This window comes from Diaphorina citri, unplaced genomic scaffold (genome assembly GCF_000475195.1).
Source record: "Diaphorina citri unplaced genomic scaffold, Diaci psyllid genome assembly version 1.1 scaffold6, whole genome shotgun sequence".
In the NCBI taxonomy this organism is placed as follows: domain Eukaryota; kingdom Metazoa; phylum Arthropoda; class Insecta; order Hemiptera; family Psyllidae; genus Diaphorina; species Diaphorina citri.
The window spans coordinates 237,507-254,252 of NW_007377445.1; the positions used below are offsets into that span (position 1 = coordinate 237,507).

Here is a 16,746-nt window from a genome sequence, read left to right on the forward strand (position 1 = left end):
CCCCGCCCCGGGCGGGAATCGAACCCGCGGCCTAGCGCTTACAAGGCAGACGCACTACCAACTAAGCTAACTAGGCTGGCAAAGAGAGAAGGAAGACAGGATAGGAGAAAGCCAGCCGTTCCGAGAACAAACATTATCCCATCAGGATAAAATCCGCCCGGGCGGGAATCGAGGATAGGAGAAAGCCAGCCGTTCCGAGAACGAACATTATCCCATCAGGATAAAATCCGCCTCGGGCGGGAATCGAGCCCAGTGGCCTAGCGCTTACAAGGCAGACGCACTACCAACTAAGCTAGCTAGGCTGGCTGAACCTTAACTTAATTTATGCCGTAGGACGAAAGCCAGCCGTTCCGAGAACGAACATTATCCCATCAGGATAAAATCCGCCCCGGGCGGGAATCGAACCCGGGTCTAGCGCGAGCCGTTCCGAGAACGAACATTATCCCATGAGGATAAAATCCGCCCCGGGCGGGAATCGAACTCGCGGCCTAGCGCTTACAGGATAAAATCCGCCCCGGGCGGGAATCGAACCCGCGGCCTAGCGCTTATAACCCGTTCCGAGAACGAACATTATCCCATCAGGATAAAATCCGCCCCGGGCGGGAATCGAACCCGCGGCCTAGGTGTTCCGAGAACGAACATTATCCCATCAGGATAAAATCCGCCCCGGGCGGGAATCGAACCCGCGGCCTAGCGCTTCCATCGAGAACGAACATTATCCCATCAGGATAAAATCCGCCCCGGGCGGGAATCGAACCCGCGGCCTAGCGCTTACAAGGTAGACGTCAGGATAAAATCCGCCCCGGGCAGGAATCGAACCCGCGGCCTAGCGCTTACAAGGCAGGCGCGCCACCAACCAAGCTAACTAGGCTGGCGCGATTACAAAATCTCCCACTGAAGAAATCTCCCTCAAAATGAGCTCTAACAAAATTGTACCAACTAAGCTGACTAGGCTGGCTATTAATTATCTTGATTTCAACCCTACTGTTTACCATCTTCCTCCGGACAAAGCAAGCTAACTAGGCTGGCAATCAGATTACTAATCCACAAGGTAAACCAAGTTTAAACTCAAAATATTTTTAATGGCCAAAATATTTTTAAAGTCAGACAATTCATCGGCAACTTGTCACCTATGACTTTTTCACCGTAATCGAGTTGTCAAACGCTTTACCTCATACAGAAACCCACAACCAAAGCGAACACATATTGAATAACGAGCAAACATATGACATTATTGAATAACAAGCAAACATGACATAAGGTTATGATTGTTATGCCACACAGATGACATGGTGGAAATTAAATAGCGTGCAATAATCCCGCCCAGTCGCCCACAATATGGTAACAAAACAGGTCATGCACAAGTTTGAGACCTGAGGTAGAAGGTACTGTACATCAAAATTATTACCAACTTTTTTGGTAGTTTTTTTGTCACAATGGGAATGCTTACATAATCCCATTTTGAGCTTCCGTGTAACATTATAAAGTTATTGCTTTCAATTCGTTAAATAGACATTTTAATTGATTGATTAATTTTATTGATTCCATCCTTGGGAAAAACCAATAGCAAAATTTCTCTCATATCGGAGCCATCCCTGCTCAAATGCCATCATGTCATCAATGACAAGCTGAATACAGTAGCATATGTTTACAACTCTACCGTGAACAATATTGTCATTGGATTCGTGTCGAGCAGTCATGATCAAAACCAAAGACAAATTAGTACGCCCTGTGAATATTAATTCATGCAAATTGTTGAACACTGTTGAATTGTTCAAGCAATTTCGCGAATTTAATCGATAGACACCTGAGTTCTTCGGAATCTCAGGTCGCAACGAACTTGACATGGTCTCTGACACACAGAATAGCCAATTATTAACCAAAATGTGCACATTCCTTTGCAGACACTTCAGGAACTTGCAACTGAATTTTCAAACTCACAAAGCAGAATGGTCTCCAGAATTTTTTTCTTTTTCGTGTAAAGGCCAATGGTTTTTATGGGTAGGGCAAAGGTTGCGTCGATGTTTACGGGGTTGTTAACCAGAGACGATGCTGAGGAATAAATAATTCCGTCCAGTGTTTGTGGAAAGCTTAAAGATGCTCTACAGAGTTTTCTGAGGACATACAGTCTCCTAGGTCTGTTTTTGAAGATGACTTGATACAGAAGTCAAGGTAATTGAAAACCAGGCTGATTGAAATTGTGCTCAGAAGTTGCCGGCAAATTATTCCTCCGAGATGAAATGCTCTTTACAGCTATCAGTGACCTTCATTTGATATATCACGTATGTAGGTAGTTACATATAGTAATTGTTTATTACTAAGACGGTTAGCGCCCATTTCACTGCTCTTTAGGAATGAACTTTTGTTTCCATCCAGCAAAAGCTCATTGGTCTCGAGATTGCATCAATTTCATCGTCATGTAGAAACAATTCAATGTTATCTCGGATGTTTTCAAAGTTTCTGACTATTTCAAAATCATGTCCTCCTGCATACATATATCTTTCCATAGGTACTGAACTACATGGTTTTTGAATCACGACTATCTAAATTGAATGTTTCATCATCATCCAAGTCATGAGATATAAATCTAATTCGCATGACAGATGAGTGCACGAGCATCACCTGGGAGTCATGGATGCCATTTGCATCTAGTCAAATGATTCAGACAGAGTATCTGGCGAATTGCACTTGACTGTGTGGATTGCTGGTCTCTCTTGATATCATTTGTCTCTTATCAGATTTATCTGGTTATTTGTATTATCATCTGACTGGTATTAGCGCAGGTACTGGTGGAGTTTGTGCTGGAAGGGGCGTTTTGGCGTAAGTTTCTTGAGCGTCAGTTGGTTTTTTCAACCAAACTTCATGATCATCTTCATCTCTCATGGTGTTCGTGGTGTCTAGGTAATCTTGATATGGAGAATTTGAAATCCAGAAAACTTGTTTTGGTCTGCTCCACACAATATTTTATGCTAATGTAGAATAATTCTTTTGCCTTTTCTTCTAGAAATCTAGAGTTCAAGTTGGACTTTTTTTGCTCCCTTCTCAATTTTCGTTAGTTCCCCTTTTTTTACAACAAGGATATTAACTTAACCAGAATTGTTTAATACTGACTAAACTATTAAAATTAATTTATCATTAAAAATATTATGTCAGGTGTAAAATAATATTCGTTTAGGAATTATTTATAAGATATGTACTTAATGCATTCATTAACTGTCATACCTAAGCCACATATCGCTGAAACCTTGCTACTCTAGAAGCAGAATTTAAAATCTAGTTTTTTTGAGTTTATGACAAGTGATAAAAATATTAAAAAACTAACAAGCTTCATAAATGTAGGTAGGTATACATATCTTAAAATTAATCGAATGGATTCTTAACAAACACTTCATAACTCAACTATCTGCATTATAACTGGGTGACAAAGAATTTTGGCTACCTTTTTCTATGATTCAGCAGTAGGTCACCCATTTTCTTTTGCACATAAGACCATAAGATGCTACAGGCTTTAATAACCCTTCTGGGGATTTTCAAGCCAAATTCAAGTAGGTAAATCTTTCAGAGATTTGCAATAATACTCGTATACAAACTAGTTACTGGATAAAGGCAGCTATTTACTGATTGCTGATGACTATTTGATGACTTTCAAAGTCCAATCAGACTTGATTAAACGAATCCATTATGGGTTCACGTACAGTGCACATGGCCCCATTATGATCATTTGCTATTTTTAAATAAAAATATCAATGAATATCCACCATGAGATAATCTTGTTTCTTGGCTAGCCCTGCAGTGCTGATCAGCAAAATAGTGAGTGCCCCCCATTATGATCATTTGCTAAATAAAAATTAAATTAAATTTTTTAAATAAAAATATCATTATTAAATAAAAATATCAATGAATATCCACCATGAGATAATCTTGTTTCTTGGCTAGCCCTGCAGTGCTGATCAGCAAAATAGTGAGTGCCCCCCGTGAGGAGGAATCATAAAAAAAGGTAGGATTCCCTGAAGTTTTTAAGTGCTTTTAAAAATTGACTTTACTGTTATCTGTTTAAAATAATTAAAATATCCATTTTAATAAAAATTTACCAACCAAATGACAATTTTATGGATCCTATGAAAGAACACCTTTTTCTATGGCTGATAAATAACTGAGAACCCATGATTTTTTATAGGATACCAATTGCTGGAGACCATTCGAAAGGTCGTAAAAAAAATATAGGATTTAAATAGGAGTGGTCAATTTCTTTTGAGTTGAAATATTTTGTGTAAAAGTATTAAAAACGTAAATTCAATAAGGTCAGACAAAATCGTTTTTATTAAAAGTGAATTAACTGCTGCATTAGTAGATTTAGATTAGTACTGCTACTGCCCTATGTATAAAATCGAAGTTATAAAAGTACGTACAGTGTGTTCGGAAATTATTGGACACACATCTTATTTCTGATGAGTGATGACCAAATCTATAAAATACCTATGGTGAGTTATTAAATAATTATAACTAAATATTATACTTCTTTTAACTAAATTAAAGTTGCAGGTACAATTTCCGTACATTGGTGGGTTATTAGAAGTATATTAAGGACAGCATAGTTTCAAATAAAACCTGAAAAGCAAAGAGGCGTAACTCAACATAAATTTAGCAAGGTACGCCCCTTTGCTTCTCAAGTATCGAATTGAAGGGTTTATATCAAGAAGGGCCTGGAAAATCGAGTTTCCAGTAAAACAGCTTTGAAATTTCAGATTCATTGAAAAGTTTTGTTCTAAAAAAACTCGTGAATCTTGATGAATAATAGAGATATCGACATAGTTCCTTTTGCAATTGATTATGAACATTTCCCGTTGGCAAAGCTATTTTACTCAAGGCAAAGCTATTTTACTCAAGAGTTATGACCTCCTTGATTAAAACCTGCAGTCAATGTTCGCAGTTTAGAGATAAAATGAGTAAGCGTAAACATAGGGTCATACGTATCGTTTTTAAACGCATCTGAAAAGATGGTCTGCATTTCAGTTCAGATGGTTCCCACTGTACAAAGGCTACAAACATAAACAACGAGAACGGGGGAGTAACTTTGGACTGATCAGGAGATAAAACCGTAAAAAAAAATTCTTTTTACATTCAGGCCTATCTCGAAGAAAAATTAGGACGAAAAAATTGGCCCCGACCGGGATTTGAGCCCATAAACTCCGCGTAACTGGAGACTTGGAGTCTGGAATGCAGACAGGATTCGTTTGTATCATTTTGTAATTGCATTTCTCTATGTGACTGAATTCATAAAAAAAAACTTATATGACTCGGAAACAGAATTGCAATAAAGCTCAATTTCCTTCTATCTTCTGGTACAGTCCAAAGTTCGCAAGACCGCTTGACTTGAGAGAAAAGGGACAAAGCTTCTGCTTACCGTAAGACGCTCTGGAGGGGAAGTAGTCGTGCGCAGAAAGTGGTAATGCTTGAGATTAATTATTATGTCATTTTCTACACCAGTTTTTACTGGTGTAGTAGGGGTTTGCACTCTGTGCAGTTCAAAAGTTCAAAACACAGTTAATTTTCAAGTACAAAAGTCATAGTAATAAATTTAAATTTCCTCTAAAAAAACTGTCTGAGAAAATGGTTTTAAGTATTGGCAAAATTGCAAAAACAACGCGAAACGAAAATATCAAACAAAGATATTCTAAGAAATCTACAAGGAAAGTTTTGGACTAAAGAAAGTGCCTCAGCCCTATGCGAATATTCAAATTTCAAATAGTTAGTGGATGATCCATGATCCTGAAAATGATCTAGATTATTATGAAGTAAATATCTATATTATTTGCTGATTAAGTCACCAAGGGAAAGAAGTAATTGTTATGTAATGTCTTATGTAATTTTCACCTGACCTTGTATCAATTATCAAACAGATGAAGCTATGAATCAGATCAAGCAAAAAATCAATGGCAAAAAATTGATTATCCAGTGCTTGAGTTTCATGTGGGACATGAATCCTACCGTAAGAGCGATTCTGGTGAAATTGATTCTGTACGCAAAAGGCTAAGATCTAGTGAAAAAGCGGTGTAAAGTGAGTAAGGCTGGTGTTTTACGGTCGAGTGTACTGGCGGGCGGAAAACACTGCCTTTACATCTCAAGCCAATAAATTATACCGGTATTACCAATATACCAATTTATTATGACGGTTTCACCGACGTATTATACCAATTTTCCACCGGTTTGAACGGTGCTTTAGGTCTGTTGAACCTCCTCATTTATTTGGGAGGGAGGTGGTACCTATGAAACAACATAATATCAGAAGGAACATTTTAATTTGATTACATTGACCACTTCTCTATTTTTTTTTTTTTTTTTTTTTTTTAAGAGGTTTGACAGAGGGAACTGTAACTCTAGGGTCTTATCGTCCCGAAATCGGAGAGAGAAGGAAGACAGGATAGGAGAAAGCCAGCCGTTCCGAGAACGAACATTATCCCATCAGGATAAAATCCGCCCCGGGCGGGAATCGAACCCGCGGCCTAGCGCTTGCAAGGCAGACGCATTACCAACCAAGCTAACTAGGCTGGCAATCAGATTACTGATCCACAAGGTAAACCAAGTTTAATCTCACATTGTGGTCTCGGCCAAAATATTTTTAATGTCAGACAATTCATCGGCAACTTGTCATTGTCACCTATGACTTTTTCACCGTAATCGAGTTGTCAAACGGTTTACCTCATACAGAAACCCACAACCAAAGCGAACACATATTGAATAACGAGCAAACATATGGCATTATTGAATAACAAGCAAACATGACATAAGGTTATGATTGTTATGCCACACAGATGACATGGTGGAAATCAAATAGCGTGCAATAATCCCGCCCAGTCGCCCACAATATGGTAACAAAACAGGTCATGCACAAGTTTGAGACCTGAGGTAGAAGGTACTGGGCGGGAATCGAACCCGTGGTCGAGAATTGATCTATTTTATGTGTTATTATTTTCAAGACATTTATTTATACAATTGAAGGAGTTTCAACAGTAAAGTCCTACTTCCTAACGTGATATGGATGCTTGCATTTTAGTTCCCTCAAGATAAATGCTACAAAAAACCCAATTTTTTATTTATTTATACTCATGTTTTTGCCGCAGTTCCAGTAGTGACGGCTAGTGACCTCTCTCAGCTCAGCATGTTAGGCGGTGGCGGCAAAGAAACCCTCTGGATAGACCGCGGTTGGCGCGGCTCTGGAGAGAAAGGCGACACGCAGACCAAACTACTGGGTGGTCGAGTAACGGAGTGTTCGGACTATGCCGAGGTAGACTCGAGGAACCTGAGTACGTTCCATCAGGGACCGAGGAAGCTGTATGGCGCCAATCCCACCCCGTATGCGACCACGACGCTCATTAATGGTGCTCCTGTGGTAAGTCCAATAATAGATACCTCCTAAGGCTAGCCACTCAGTATCAGGTAGACCTGACAGGTACGGCTGGAAAGGTCCGCCTGTCAGGCCTGCCTGATACCTGATGAACACGCACCATCAGGTAGACCTGATAGTGAGTGGCTGGTCTAAAATAATATAGGCTCTAGTTGGTCAAGTCTTTTGATGTGAGAAGAAGGATAAGATAGGATAAGAGAAAGTCAGCCGTTCCGAGAACGAACCTTATCTGTTCAGGATAAAATCCGCCCATTTTCTATCGCAGACTGTGGCGAAAACGTAAATTATGAAATATTATTATTATTAAACGATTAGATCAAACTTTATTTACAGAATAAATATTTACAAATTAATGGTAACATAATGAAACAAATAAATAATGGCAAGTATGAATTCATACCTGAGCAACTTCCCGGGTGGGCCTTTTTTTTTCAGAAAAACTAACCAAACCAACATTCCTCATTCCTTCTTCTTCCTCAGGACATGTCTCAGCCCATGTTCGGTGCCAGCAGCTCCTCGGAAACCAAAACCCTCAGCTCCAACGGCTCTTCCGTCGGGAATAACCAAGATGGCGGCCTCGGTCCCGTCTACATGGAGGATAGGGGGGGCAACGCGGCCCCTCATTGGTCAGAATTCATGCCCCCTCCCCCACCCCAACACCCGCCTCCCAGTCGCTTCTGTTTGGCACAACAGGAGAGGGGAAGTGAACCACGGCTACTCTCACAGGTAAGAAGCAAACTACTCTTAAATATAAATAAAAAAGAAAGAAAGAAACTGTTGTTATTGTTGGTTTTATTTTTAAAGAAAGAAAGAAACTGTTGTTGGTTTTATTTTTAACGTTTGATAGAGGTAACTTCAACTGCTAAGGTCTTATCGTCTAGAAATCGGAGAGAGAAGGAAAACAAAATAGGAGAGAGTCATCCATTCCGAGAACGAACATTATCTGTTTAGGATAAAATCCGCCCAAGGGGGAAATCAACTGTTGTTATTGTTGGTTTTATTTTTAAGGTTTGATAGAGGGAACTTCAACTGCTAAGGTCTTATCGTCTAGAAACCGGAGGGAGAAGGAAAACAAAATAGGAGAGATAGTCATCCATTCCGAGAACGAACATTATCTGTTTAGGATAAAATCCGCCCAAGGGGGAAATCAAACCCGCTACCTAGCCGTAGCTAAAATCTAAAATACCAAGGTAACCAAGGTCATATTAGATATTAGTGCTTTATTTAGACTGTCGAATTAGGACATGTAGTCCCATTATCTTAACAGTTTAATATTGCACCACTTTATTTATTTAAATCATAAAGTACAAAATGGTAGGTAACAAATAATAATAAAAATAAAATAAAAAAGTGAAATATAAAATACATATTAGGTTTCTCTGTCTCATATCTCCAATGGGAATTCATTCGGTAAGTACTTTTAGTTTGTAGTTATGTATCTGTAGTTTTATTTTAACACGACAATCTGTTCCGATTCCAGGGCGGTGGTAACAGCTCGGGCCCCTGTGGGTCACCCCAGTTGGGCCGTCGCGCCCAGAGCACCACAAGCACGCACTCCGCACCACACCGCACGGGGTGGCATAACTATGTGCCGCCCCCGTCCGAACATCCGCCGCCCGTGCCGAGGTCCGGGGCGCCGGGCTTGAGAAAGGGGCCGGGTAGCGGTCAAATGCCGCCGCAAGGTCAACACACGGGCTCCCAGTCCGTAGCGTCTGAGTATGACTATGAGAGCGCTTCCCTACTATACAAGTGAGTAGGAATAATTAGACAATACCTATAAAATTAGTATAGGTGGGTAAAAAAAACTGTCTTGGTCTTCATAGGTAAAAAAAAATCCTCCTAGAATTAAGTTGAAACTTTCAGCCTACAAGGTCCCTTTTAGAGCGCTTCCCTACTATACAAGTGAGTAGGAATAATTAGACAATACCTATAAAATTAGTATAGGTGGGTAAAAAAAACTGTCTTGGTCTTCATAGGTAAAAAAAAATCCTCCTAGAATTAAGTTGAAACTTTCAGCCTACAAGGTCCCTTTTAGGCAGTATTGAAAATGTGGATAGCCTTGGTAGCTTGGTATCTACCTATCCCTGACTTGTTTTGGCCTGAGTCAGGCCGACTGACCAGAAATTGTTTAGGATTGATAGAGGGAACTGTAACAGCAAAGGCCTTATCTTCCCGAAATCTAAGATAGAAGGAAGGCAGGATGAAGAACTCGACATAATTATCTAAAATCTAGATTCTAAATCAAAAAGGATTCCAGACTATTCTAGAGTTATTACACCTAGGTAATCCAAAATTCTAAAGATACACACACCTAGGGTGGGTATTCGGAAGATTATCTTAAAGATGCATAAGTGTGTCCACCTATGGTCCAATCACTTCATAGTACTCTTCGAAATCAATCCTCTCAGAGTAGATGAAAAGGAAACAGAGTTATTTTTGCAAAATTCAGAGTATGGAGGAATAGAAGGCCCTGATCAGATCTTCGAATGTGATTTCTATAGACAGAAAAAAGATCCATTTCTGTCCATTATACGGTATTGAATGTATTGACTGGAGAACAAACTGCCCTACTTTGATTGAAGGCATTGAAGCATTATCCACAAGACCTGACTGATGTTGCACTGTAAACACTCAGATGAGTAAAATAAGTGCACCGAAGCATTATCCACAAGACCTGACTGATGTTGCACTGTAAACACTCAGATGAGTAAAATAAGTGCACTGTGTCAAACATGAAATACATGTGTTTATACGGGTGTAATAATTGTCATGTTACACCCATCATTCTAACATAGTAGACAAGTACATCACTCCATCAGTCCAATAGTAACATCTGTCTGTACTATTATGGGTCTTACTAATACTATTCTGTGTTTTACTAAGTAGGTATGATTGTGTGATTGTATTGCGAGCATTGTACGAAAAACAACACCGCAAATGACATGTGCAGAAGAGTAGTTTTAGTAGGCTCCATCAGTCCAATAGTAACATCTGTCTGTACTATTATGTGTCTTACTAATACTATTCTGTGTTTTACCAAGTAGGTATGATTGTGTGATTGTATTGCGAGCATTGTACGAAAAACAACACCGCAAATGACATGTGCAGAAGAGTAGTTTTAGTAGTGTTTGGTCGGTGCATCTAAAAAATTTTGCTGCAAGTTCGCAAAAACAAGTAGAAAGTAAAAATTTACCAACGAAAAGGTCCCAAGCTTGAATTTTGAATGTTCCTTCACAATGGGTAACATTTACATACAAATCTCTCCATATCATAACCGGATAATCCTCACCAACAGCTATATCTTGTGAAATGGGTAAACGGGTTGATTTTTGCCCGAACAGTCTGACCACAAATAACAGAAAGTCAGGGTTATTAATTGTGTTTCTTTGGACAAGTCTGGGAGCATTGTAAACGCAAAAACAAGTAGAAAGTAAAATTTACCAACGAAAAGGTCCCAAGCTTGAATTTTGAATGTTCCTTCACAATGGGTAACATTTACATACATATCTCTCCATATCATAACCGGATAATCCTCACCAACAGCTATATCTTGTGAAATGGGTAAACGGGTTAAGATTTTTGCCCGAACAGTCTGACCACAAATAACAGAAAGTCAGGGTTATTAATTGTGTTTCTTTGGACAAGTCTGGGAGCATTGTAAATCTTTCGACCATTGTAAATGTTTTATTGCTTTCAAGTTCAGAGACAAGGCTGACAATTGAATACTCTCTAAATTGGGGAGTCCATCTTGTATTACCCGTAGCTGTATGATTTACGTACCGATCTAAAACACTTTCCTTATACATATCTACTTCTTGTACTGATTCAAATAAATCTTCAAGAAATGTGGAATATACGTCTAAAAGATAGAACTAACTTCGGAGCATTCTAAAGCACTTTTCTTATACAATATACATATCTACTTCTTGTACTGATTCAAATAAATCTTCAAGAAATGTGGAATATACGTCTAAAAGATAGAACTAACTTCGGAGCATCAGATTAATGCCTGAAGTATTTTTAATCCCCTACCTTCACCAAGAAAAGGATCCCCTATTTTGGGCCGGAGATCCCTCCCGTGAGTTCGCCCCTGGGTAATGATTGTAGAGCAACTTACAGTTCCCGAGAGTTTTGCTCGGTAAATCGCGTATTGTAGTCCTAAAGCACTTTCCTTATACATATCTACTTCTTGTACTGATTCAAATAAATCTTCAAGAAATGTGGAATATACGTCTGAAAGATAGAACTAACTTCGGAGCATCAGATTATTGCCTGAAGTATTTTTACTCCCCTACCTTCGCCAAGAAAAGGATCCCCTATTTTGGGCCGGAAATCCCTCCCGTGAGTTCGCCCCTGGGTAATGATTGTAGAGCAACTTACAGTTCCCGAGAGTTTTGCTCGGTAAATCGCGTATTGTAGTTGTGGATTCAAACACCCGAACTTGAAAATATGAAGAAGAAAGAAATAAATTAAAGCTAAAACACGTCAAAATAGAGCAAATGTGGAGCCAAACACCCGAACTGAGGAACATCCAGACTTCCAGAGATAGAAAAAATCAAAAGAAATAGAAATCAAAGTAACAGCAGGACCTACGCATTTCTAGAAGCGTCCACCAGGCAGGATAAGAGTTGAATGAAAGAAAGAAAGGAAACGAGACCTAAGGATTTCTATATACATCCATCAGAGAGTACAAGAGTCAAACGAAAGAAAGAAAACAAGAACAAGGGCTTTCTAGAAAGATCCATCAAATATACCAATACCTGGATGGTATTGTAGTGTAGCATTCAGCAAGAAATATGCTCTAGCATGTGGCAATGGTGAAGGTGAACCACACTGTGACATGCTAGGGGCACATAGCAAGTTATTCTAGCAGCTCCCAGTCTTCTCTTAGACAACCAGTCTCGATTGACATCAGTGACTCAGCTAAGAGAAGTCAACAACTAGCTGATAGAAGTCATCAACTTGTTTGGTTTCGCGAGAGAGAAATTTCCCACAAAAGGTCTGGTCAAGTTCACCAGCTCTCGTCGGGACGTAAGGCCTGGGCCTGGGCAGACTAGGCCTCTCCGACGACCGTAACGTGTGTGAAGGTCCTAAAAGAGGTATAAGCGAGAATTGGAAATAGACAAATGTGTGTGTGTGTGTTTTTTTTTTTTTTTTTTTTTTAAAACTGTAACTGAAGATTATCAAATTTCTAACCTTCATTCTTCAATTTTAGTAAGGATGACCTTAATTAATTAAAAACAAGAACACAGGAACAGAATTCAATCAGTCTCTTGGCCAAGTACTCAGCACACATACCTGATGCCAAAGTCATAAAGTCTACCCAACTAAAAATGATCACACTCTCAGAATTAATTAAAATTTGCAACCATTAGAGGGAGGCACTCTTTAGGGTACAAATAAGCAATTCTCCTAAGTGATGATGACGCAGAGTTACCTACAAAATTTATGGATGAAGGCGACACAAATTGGGAACATGCAATTAAATAGTGCAACAGCAATACTAAACATGTGTAAGTGTAACACTCTGAATTCAATGAAGTTTGAGGGTGGAATGATTAATGGCTGTCTGGTTTAAATTCACTCAATCTACTGGATATGAAGCTTCAGGAGATGGTTTAATATTATATTGGTGTCAATCAATAACTAATTAAAAATCCTTTTGGTTGCTCTTAAGTTTGCTATTTTTGCTAATAAATCCTCTCATTAGCTTAATTATTTCACTAAAAGGAGCTTAAAGGAGCCAGGGCAATAAGTAACAGGGCATAAGTCTGAAGAAGTCCTCGGAAAAATACAGTTAACGATTTAGACCCTTTTGGTTGCTCTTAAGTTTGCTATTTTTGCTAATAAATCCTCTCATTAGCTTAATTATTTGACTAAAAGGAGCTTAAAGGAGCCAGGGCAATAAGTAACAGGGCATAAGTCTGAAGAAGTCCTCGGAAAAATACAGTTAACGATTTAGACGCTAAGCAGAACCCTAAAAACGATAACAAACATAGAGTAGAGGATAATTATCACTACACTTAAATTCAGGTCTACCTGATAGTCTGTGTGCTCATCAGGTATCAGGTGTAGCTGTCATGTCTACCTGATGTGAGTGGCTGGCTTTAACAGCATGGTCGCTGTGATCTCCGATTTTATTATCGTCACACACGAAGGGAACTTTTGGACTTGAGAGTGCTTGATTCTGTTAAGAATATTTCAAATTTCACAACGAGATTAGTATTTAGAGTACCATGAAAAAATCTCATTTTGAAGGCCCATGCTCCATCAGTTTAAAAGAAAATATCTTCTCCACTTATTCATGATAATTTTAAAATTTGGGCTTATAAATCTACTCAATGGTCTGAGGACATAAAATATGGTTAATAATATGGCCCCTCAACTTGAATTTCACACTTGTGACTTGGTGTCTAGACTGATCACTGGATAATCAATCAATTTTTTGCCATTGATTTTTTGCTTGATCTGATTCATAGCTTCATCTGTTTGATAATTGATACAAGGTCAGGTGAAAATTACATAAGACATTACATAACAATTACTTCTTTCCCTTGATGACTTAATCAGCAAATAATATAGATATTTACTTCATAATAATTCTAGATCATTTTCAGGATCATGGATCATCCACTAACTATTTGAAATTTGAATATTCGTATAGGGCTGAGGCACTTTCTTTAGTCCAAAACTTTCCTTGTAGATTTCCTAGAATATCTTTGTTTGATATTTTCGTTTCGCGTTGTTTTTGCAATTTTGCCAATACTTAAAACCATTTTCTCAGACAGTTTTTTTAGTATACATATAAAATATGAAATTTATGGATGAAGGCGACACAAATTGGGAACATGCAATTAAATAGTGCAACAGCCATACTAAACAACTAAACATGTGTAAGTGTAACACTCTGAATTCAATGAACTTTGAGGGTGGAATGATTAATGGCTGTCTGGTTTGAATTCACTCAATCTACTGGATATGAAGCTTCAGGAGATGGTTTAATATTATATTGGTGTCAATCAATAACTAATTAAAAATCCTTTTGTGTTTGAAATTGAAAGTTTGAAAGAAACAAGAAAACCAAATTTCGAGTTTGACTCTGACCTGCGTGTAGACCAGGGGTACGCATACAGTATCATAACTGATAATGGAGCCCAGCTTTCGCCTGTGCTCCGACAGCTCGTACAGGAGCGTCTGAACCACGTGGTCGCTCGAAATGAGCGCCTCCTTGCGAGCTCTGTTAATGATATTGGTCGCCCAGACCAGGGGCATCCAATATTTGGCCATCGGGGACCGTTCGTCCATCATTTCGATGATTTTCTTTTCGGACTCCATTAGTATACCTGCGAACATGAAGAGTATTGAAGATTAGTGAGAAACAATTGACCATTTATTTAATAGATAGTTTCTGCAACCAAAATTAGCGTCCCCATTAACTGAACTTTTTGACGTTATTTGACGAAAACTCATTTATGCGAAAACTTAATTGACGGGTTCAATTCAACTTAAAAAGTTCAATTAACCAGACGCTAATTTTGGTTGTAAAAACTCTCTAACAAAATAAACAAAACGTAGCTGCCAGCCGTTGACCGGTTGGTAAACAGCATACCTAGTTCACAGAAGCACAATGTTGCAATGTTTGACTTAGGCGGGGCCGGTTATCACTTCCGAGTAGTAACAGAAAAAATTAGCCCTTGCTTATTCATTTTGTTTTGTTGAAACTTTATGTAAATAAAGTTTCTCGTTGTTTGATGGATTGAGGGGTTGGATGGAAAAAGGGCGTAAGTCGACTTACACGGTTGTAAAAACTCTCTAACAAATTAACAAAACGTAGCTGCCAGCCGCTGACCGGTTGGTAAACAGCATAGTTCACAGAAGCACAATGTTGCAATGTTTGACTTAGGCGGGCCGGATTTCAGTAACAGAAAAATTTAGCCCTTGTTTATTCATTATGGTTTGTTGAAACTTTATGTAAATAAAGTTTCTCGTTGTTTGATGGATTGAGGGGTTGGATGGAAAAAGGGCGTAAGTCGACTTACAATCCTAATTTATTAATCAAAATCGGTTCAAAACCCTTTGAAAAATAAAATTTAGTCACCTTCGACAATGTTCACCTTTCCATTTTTCCAGGAAAGAATGTCAAAAACTTTAAAGCCGTTTTTCTCAAAACACAGTTTTCCAACTTACGCCCTTCTTCCATCAAAGCCCTCAATTATTCACAGTTATTAGAAACTGCATATCATCGAACTACACAGTTTTACAACGACTCATCATCAACATCGGTCTCAAACTCCAGTCCCTTGATAGCCCTTGACTATACAGGGGTCTAAGTGAACCTCTTATGTTTATTAATTACGCATTGTTTATTCATTATGTTTTGTTGAAACTTTATGTAAATAAAGTTTCTCGTTGTTTGATGGATTGAGGGGTTGGATGGAAAAAGGGCGTAAGTCGACTTACAATCCTAATTTATTAATCAAAATCGGTTCAAAACCCTTTGAAAAATAAAATTTAGTCACCTTCGACAATGTTCACCTTTCCATTTTTCCAGGAAAGAATGTCAAAAACTTTAAAGCCGTTTTTCTCAAAACACAGTTTTCCAACTTACGCCCTTCTTCCATCAAAGCCCTCAATTATTCACAGTTATTAGAAACTGCATATCATCGAACTACACAGTTTTACGACGACTCATCATCAACATCGGTCTCAAACTCCAGTCCCTTGACAGCTCTTGACTATACAGGGGTCTAAGTGAACCTCTAATGTTTATTAATTACGCATTGTGTCATACTATTTCAAGTACACAGACGTCAGACATGGAAAAACAATCAACAAAGCCATAGTTAAACTCTCTTATCTTGATTCCGTCAGGAAACACAACCTCTCTCTGTCATACTATTTCAAGAACACAGACGTCAGACATGGAAAAACAATCAACAAAGCCATAGTTAAACTCTCTTATCTTGATTCCGTCAGGAAACACAACCTCTCTCTACATATAAACAATAACGAAGTGTGAATGGTTTACAACCGGGTCTGGAGTTCCTTCTGTTAGCTGAGTCCACACAAAGTCGACGCCGTCCATAGACGTCGACTGAAACCGTACACTGCCTCGACAACATAGATTCACATCTTCAACTCGCCGATCGACGGCGTCGACTATGTGTGGACACATTTTTAGGGAAAATACAGGTTATGTTCATGCGTCCAAACAACCAGATTAGAACGGAAAGCAAGACTTCTGCTAGTATTTCAAAGACATTATAAAGGGACCGCCTATCCTACCCGACGTCGACTGAAACCGTACACTGCCTCGACAACATAGATTCATATCTTCACCT

At 38.8% G+C, this 16,746-nt stretch overlaps 2 protein-coding genes across 2 annotated transcripts in view; one reads left to right on the forward strand and one right to left on the reverse strand.

The window, feature by feature from the left end:
- LOC103524526 (bestrophin-4-like) overlaps positions 1–14,672 on the reverse strand; it is a 48,330-nt gene extending 33,658 nt beyond the window's left edge. The window contains exon 1 of the mRNA XM_026819855.1: positions 14,510–14,672. Within this exon, the coding sequence (XP_026675656.1) occupies positions 14,510–14,534 (25 nt within the window). The 5' untranslated portion in view covers positions 14,535–14,672. The remainder of the gene's footprint in view (positions 1–14,509) is intronic.
- LOC108254569 lies at positions 7,127–9,182 on the forward strand. The gene is made up of 3 exons (XM_026820001.1): positions 7,127–7,390; positions 7,886–8,131; positions 8,886–9,182. Exons 1-3 carry the CDS (start codon positions 7,160–7,162, stop codon positions 9,156–9,158), a joined length of 750 nt encoding a protein of 249 aa, XP_026675802.1. The 5' UTR covers positions 7,127–7,159; the 3' UTR covers positions 9,159–9,182.
- Positions 14,673–16,746: the final 2,074 nt, after the last annotated feature.

Bases quoted from the DNA above. Each gene is read 5' to 3' on its own strand.
- LOC108254569 (XM_026820001.1), top strand. From the start codon at position 7,160: ATGTTAGGCGGTGGCGGCAAAGAAACCCTCTGGATAGACCGCGGTTGG. The intron at 7,391-7,885 runs GTAAGTCCAATA...CTTCTTCCTCAG, and splicing joins TCATTAATGGTGCTCCTGTG to GACATGTCTCAGCCCATGTT. The intron at 8,132-8,885 runs GTAAGAAGCAAA...TTCCGATTCCAG, and splicing joins AACCACGGCTACTCTCACAG to GGCGGTGGTAACAGCTCGGG.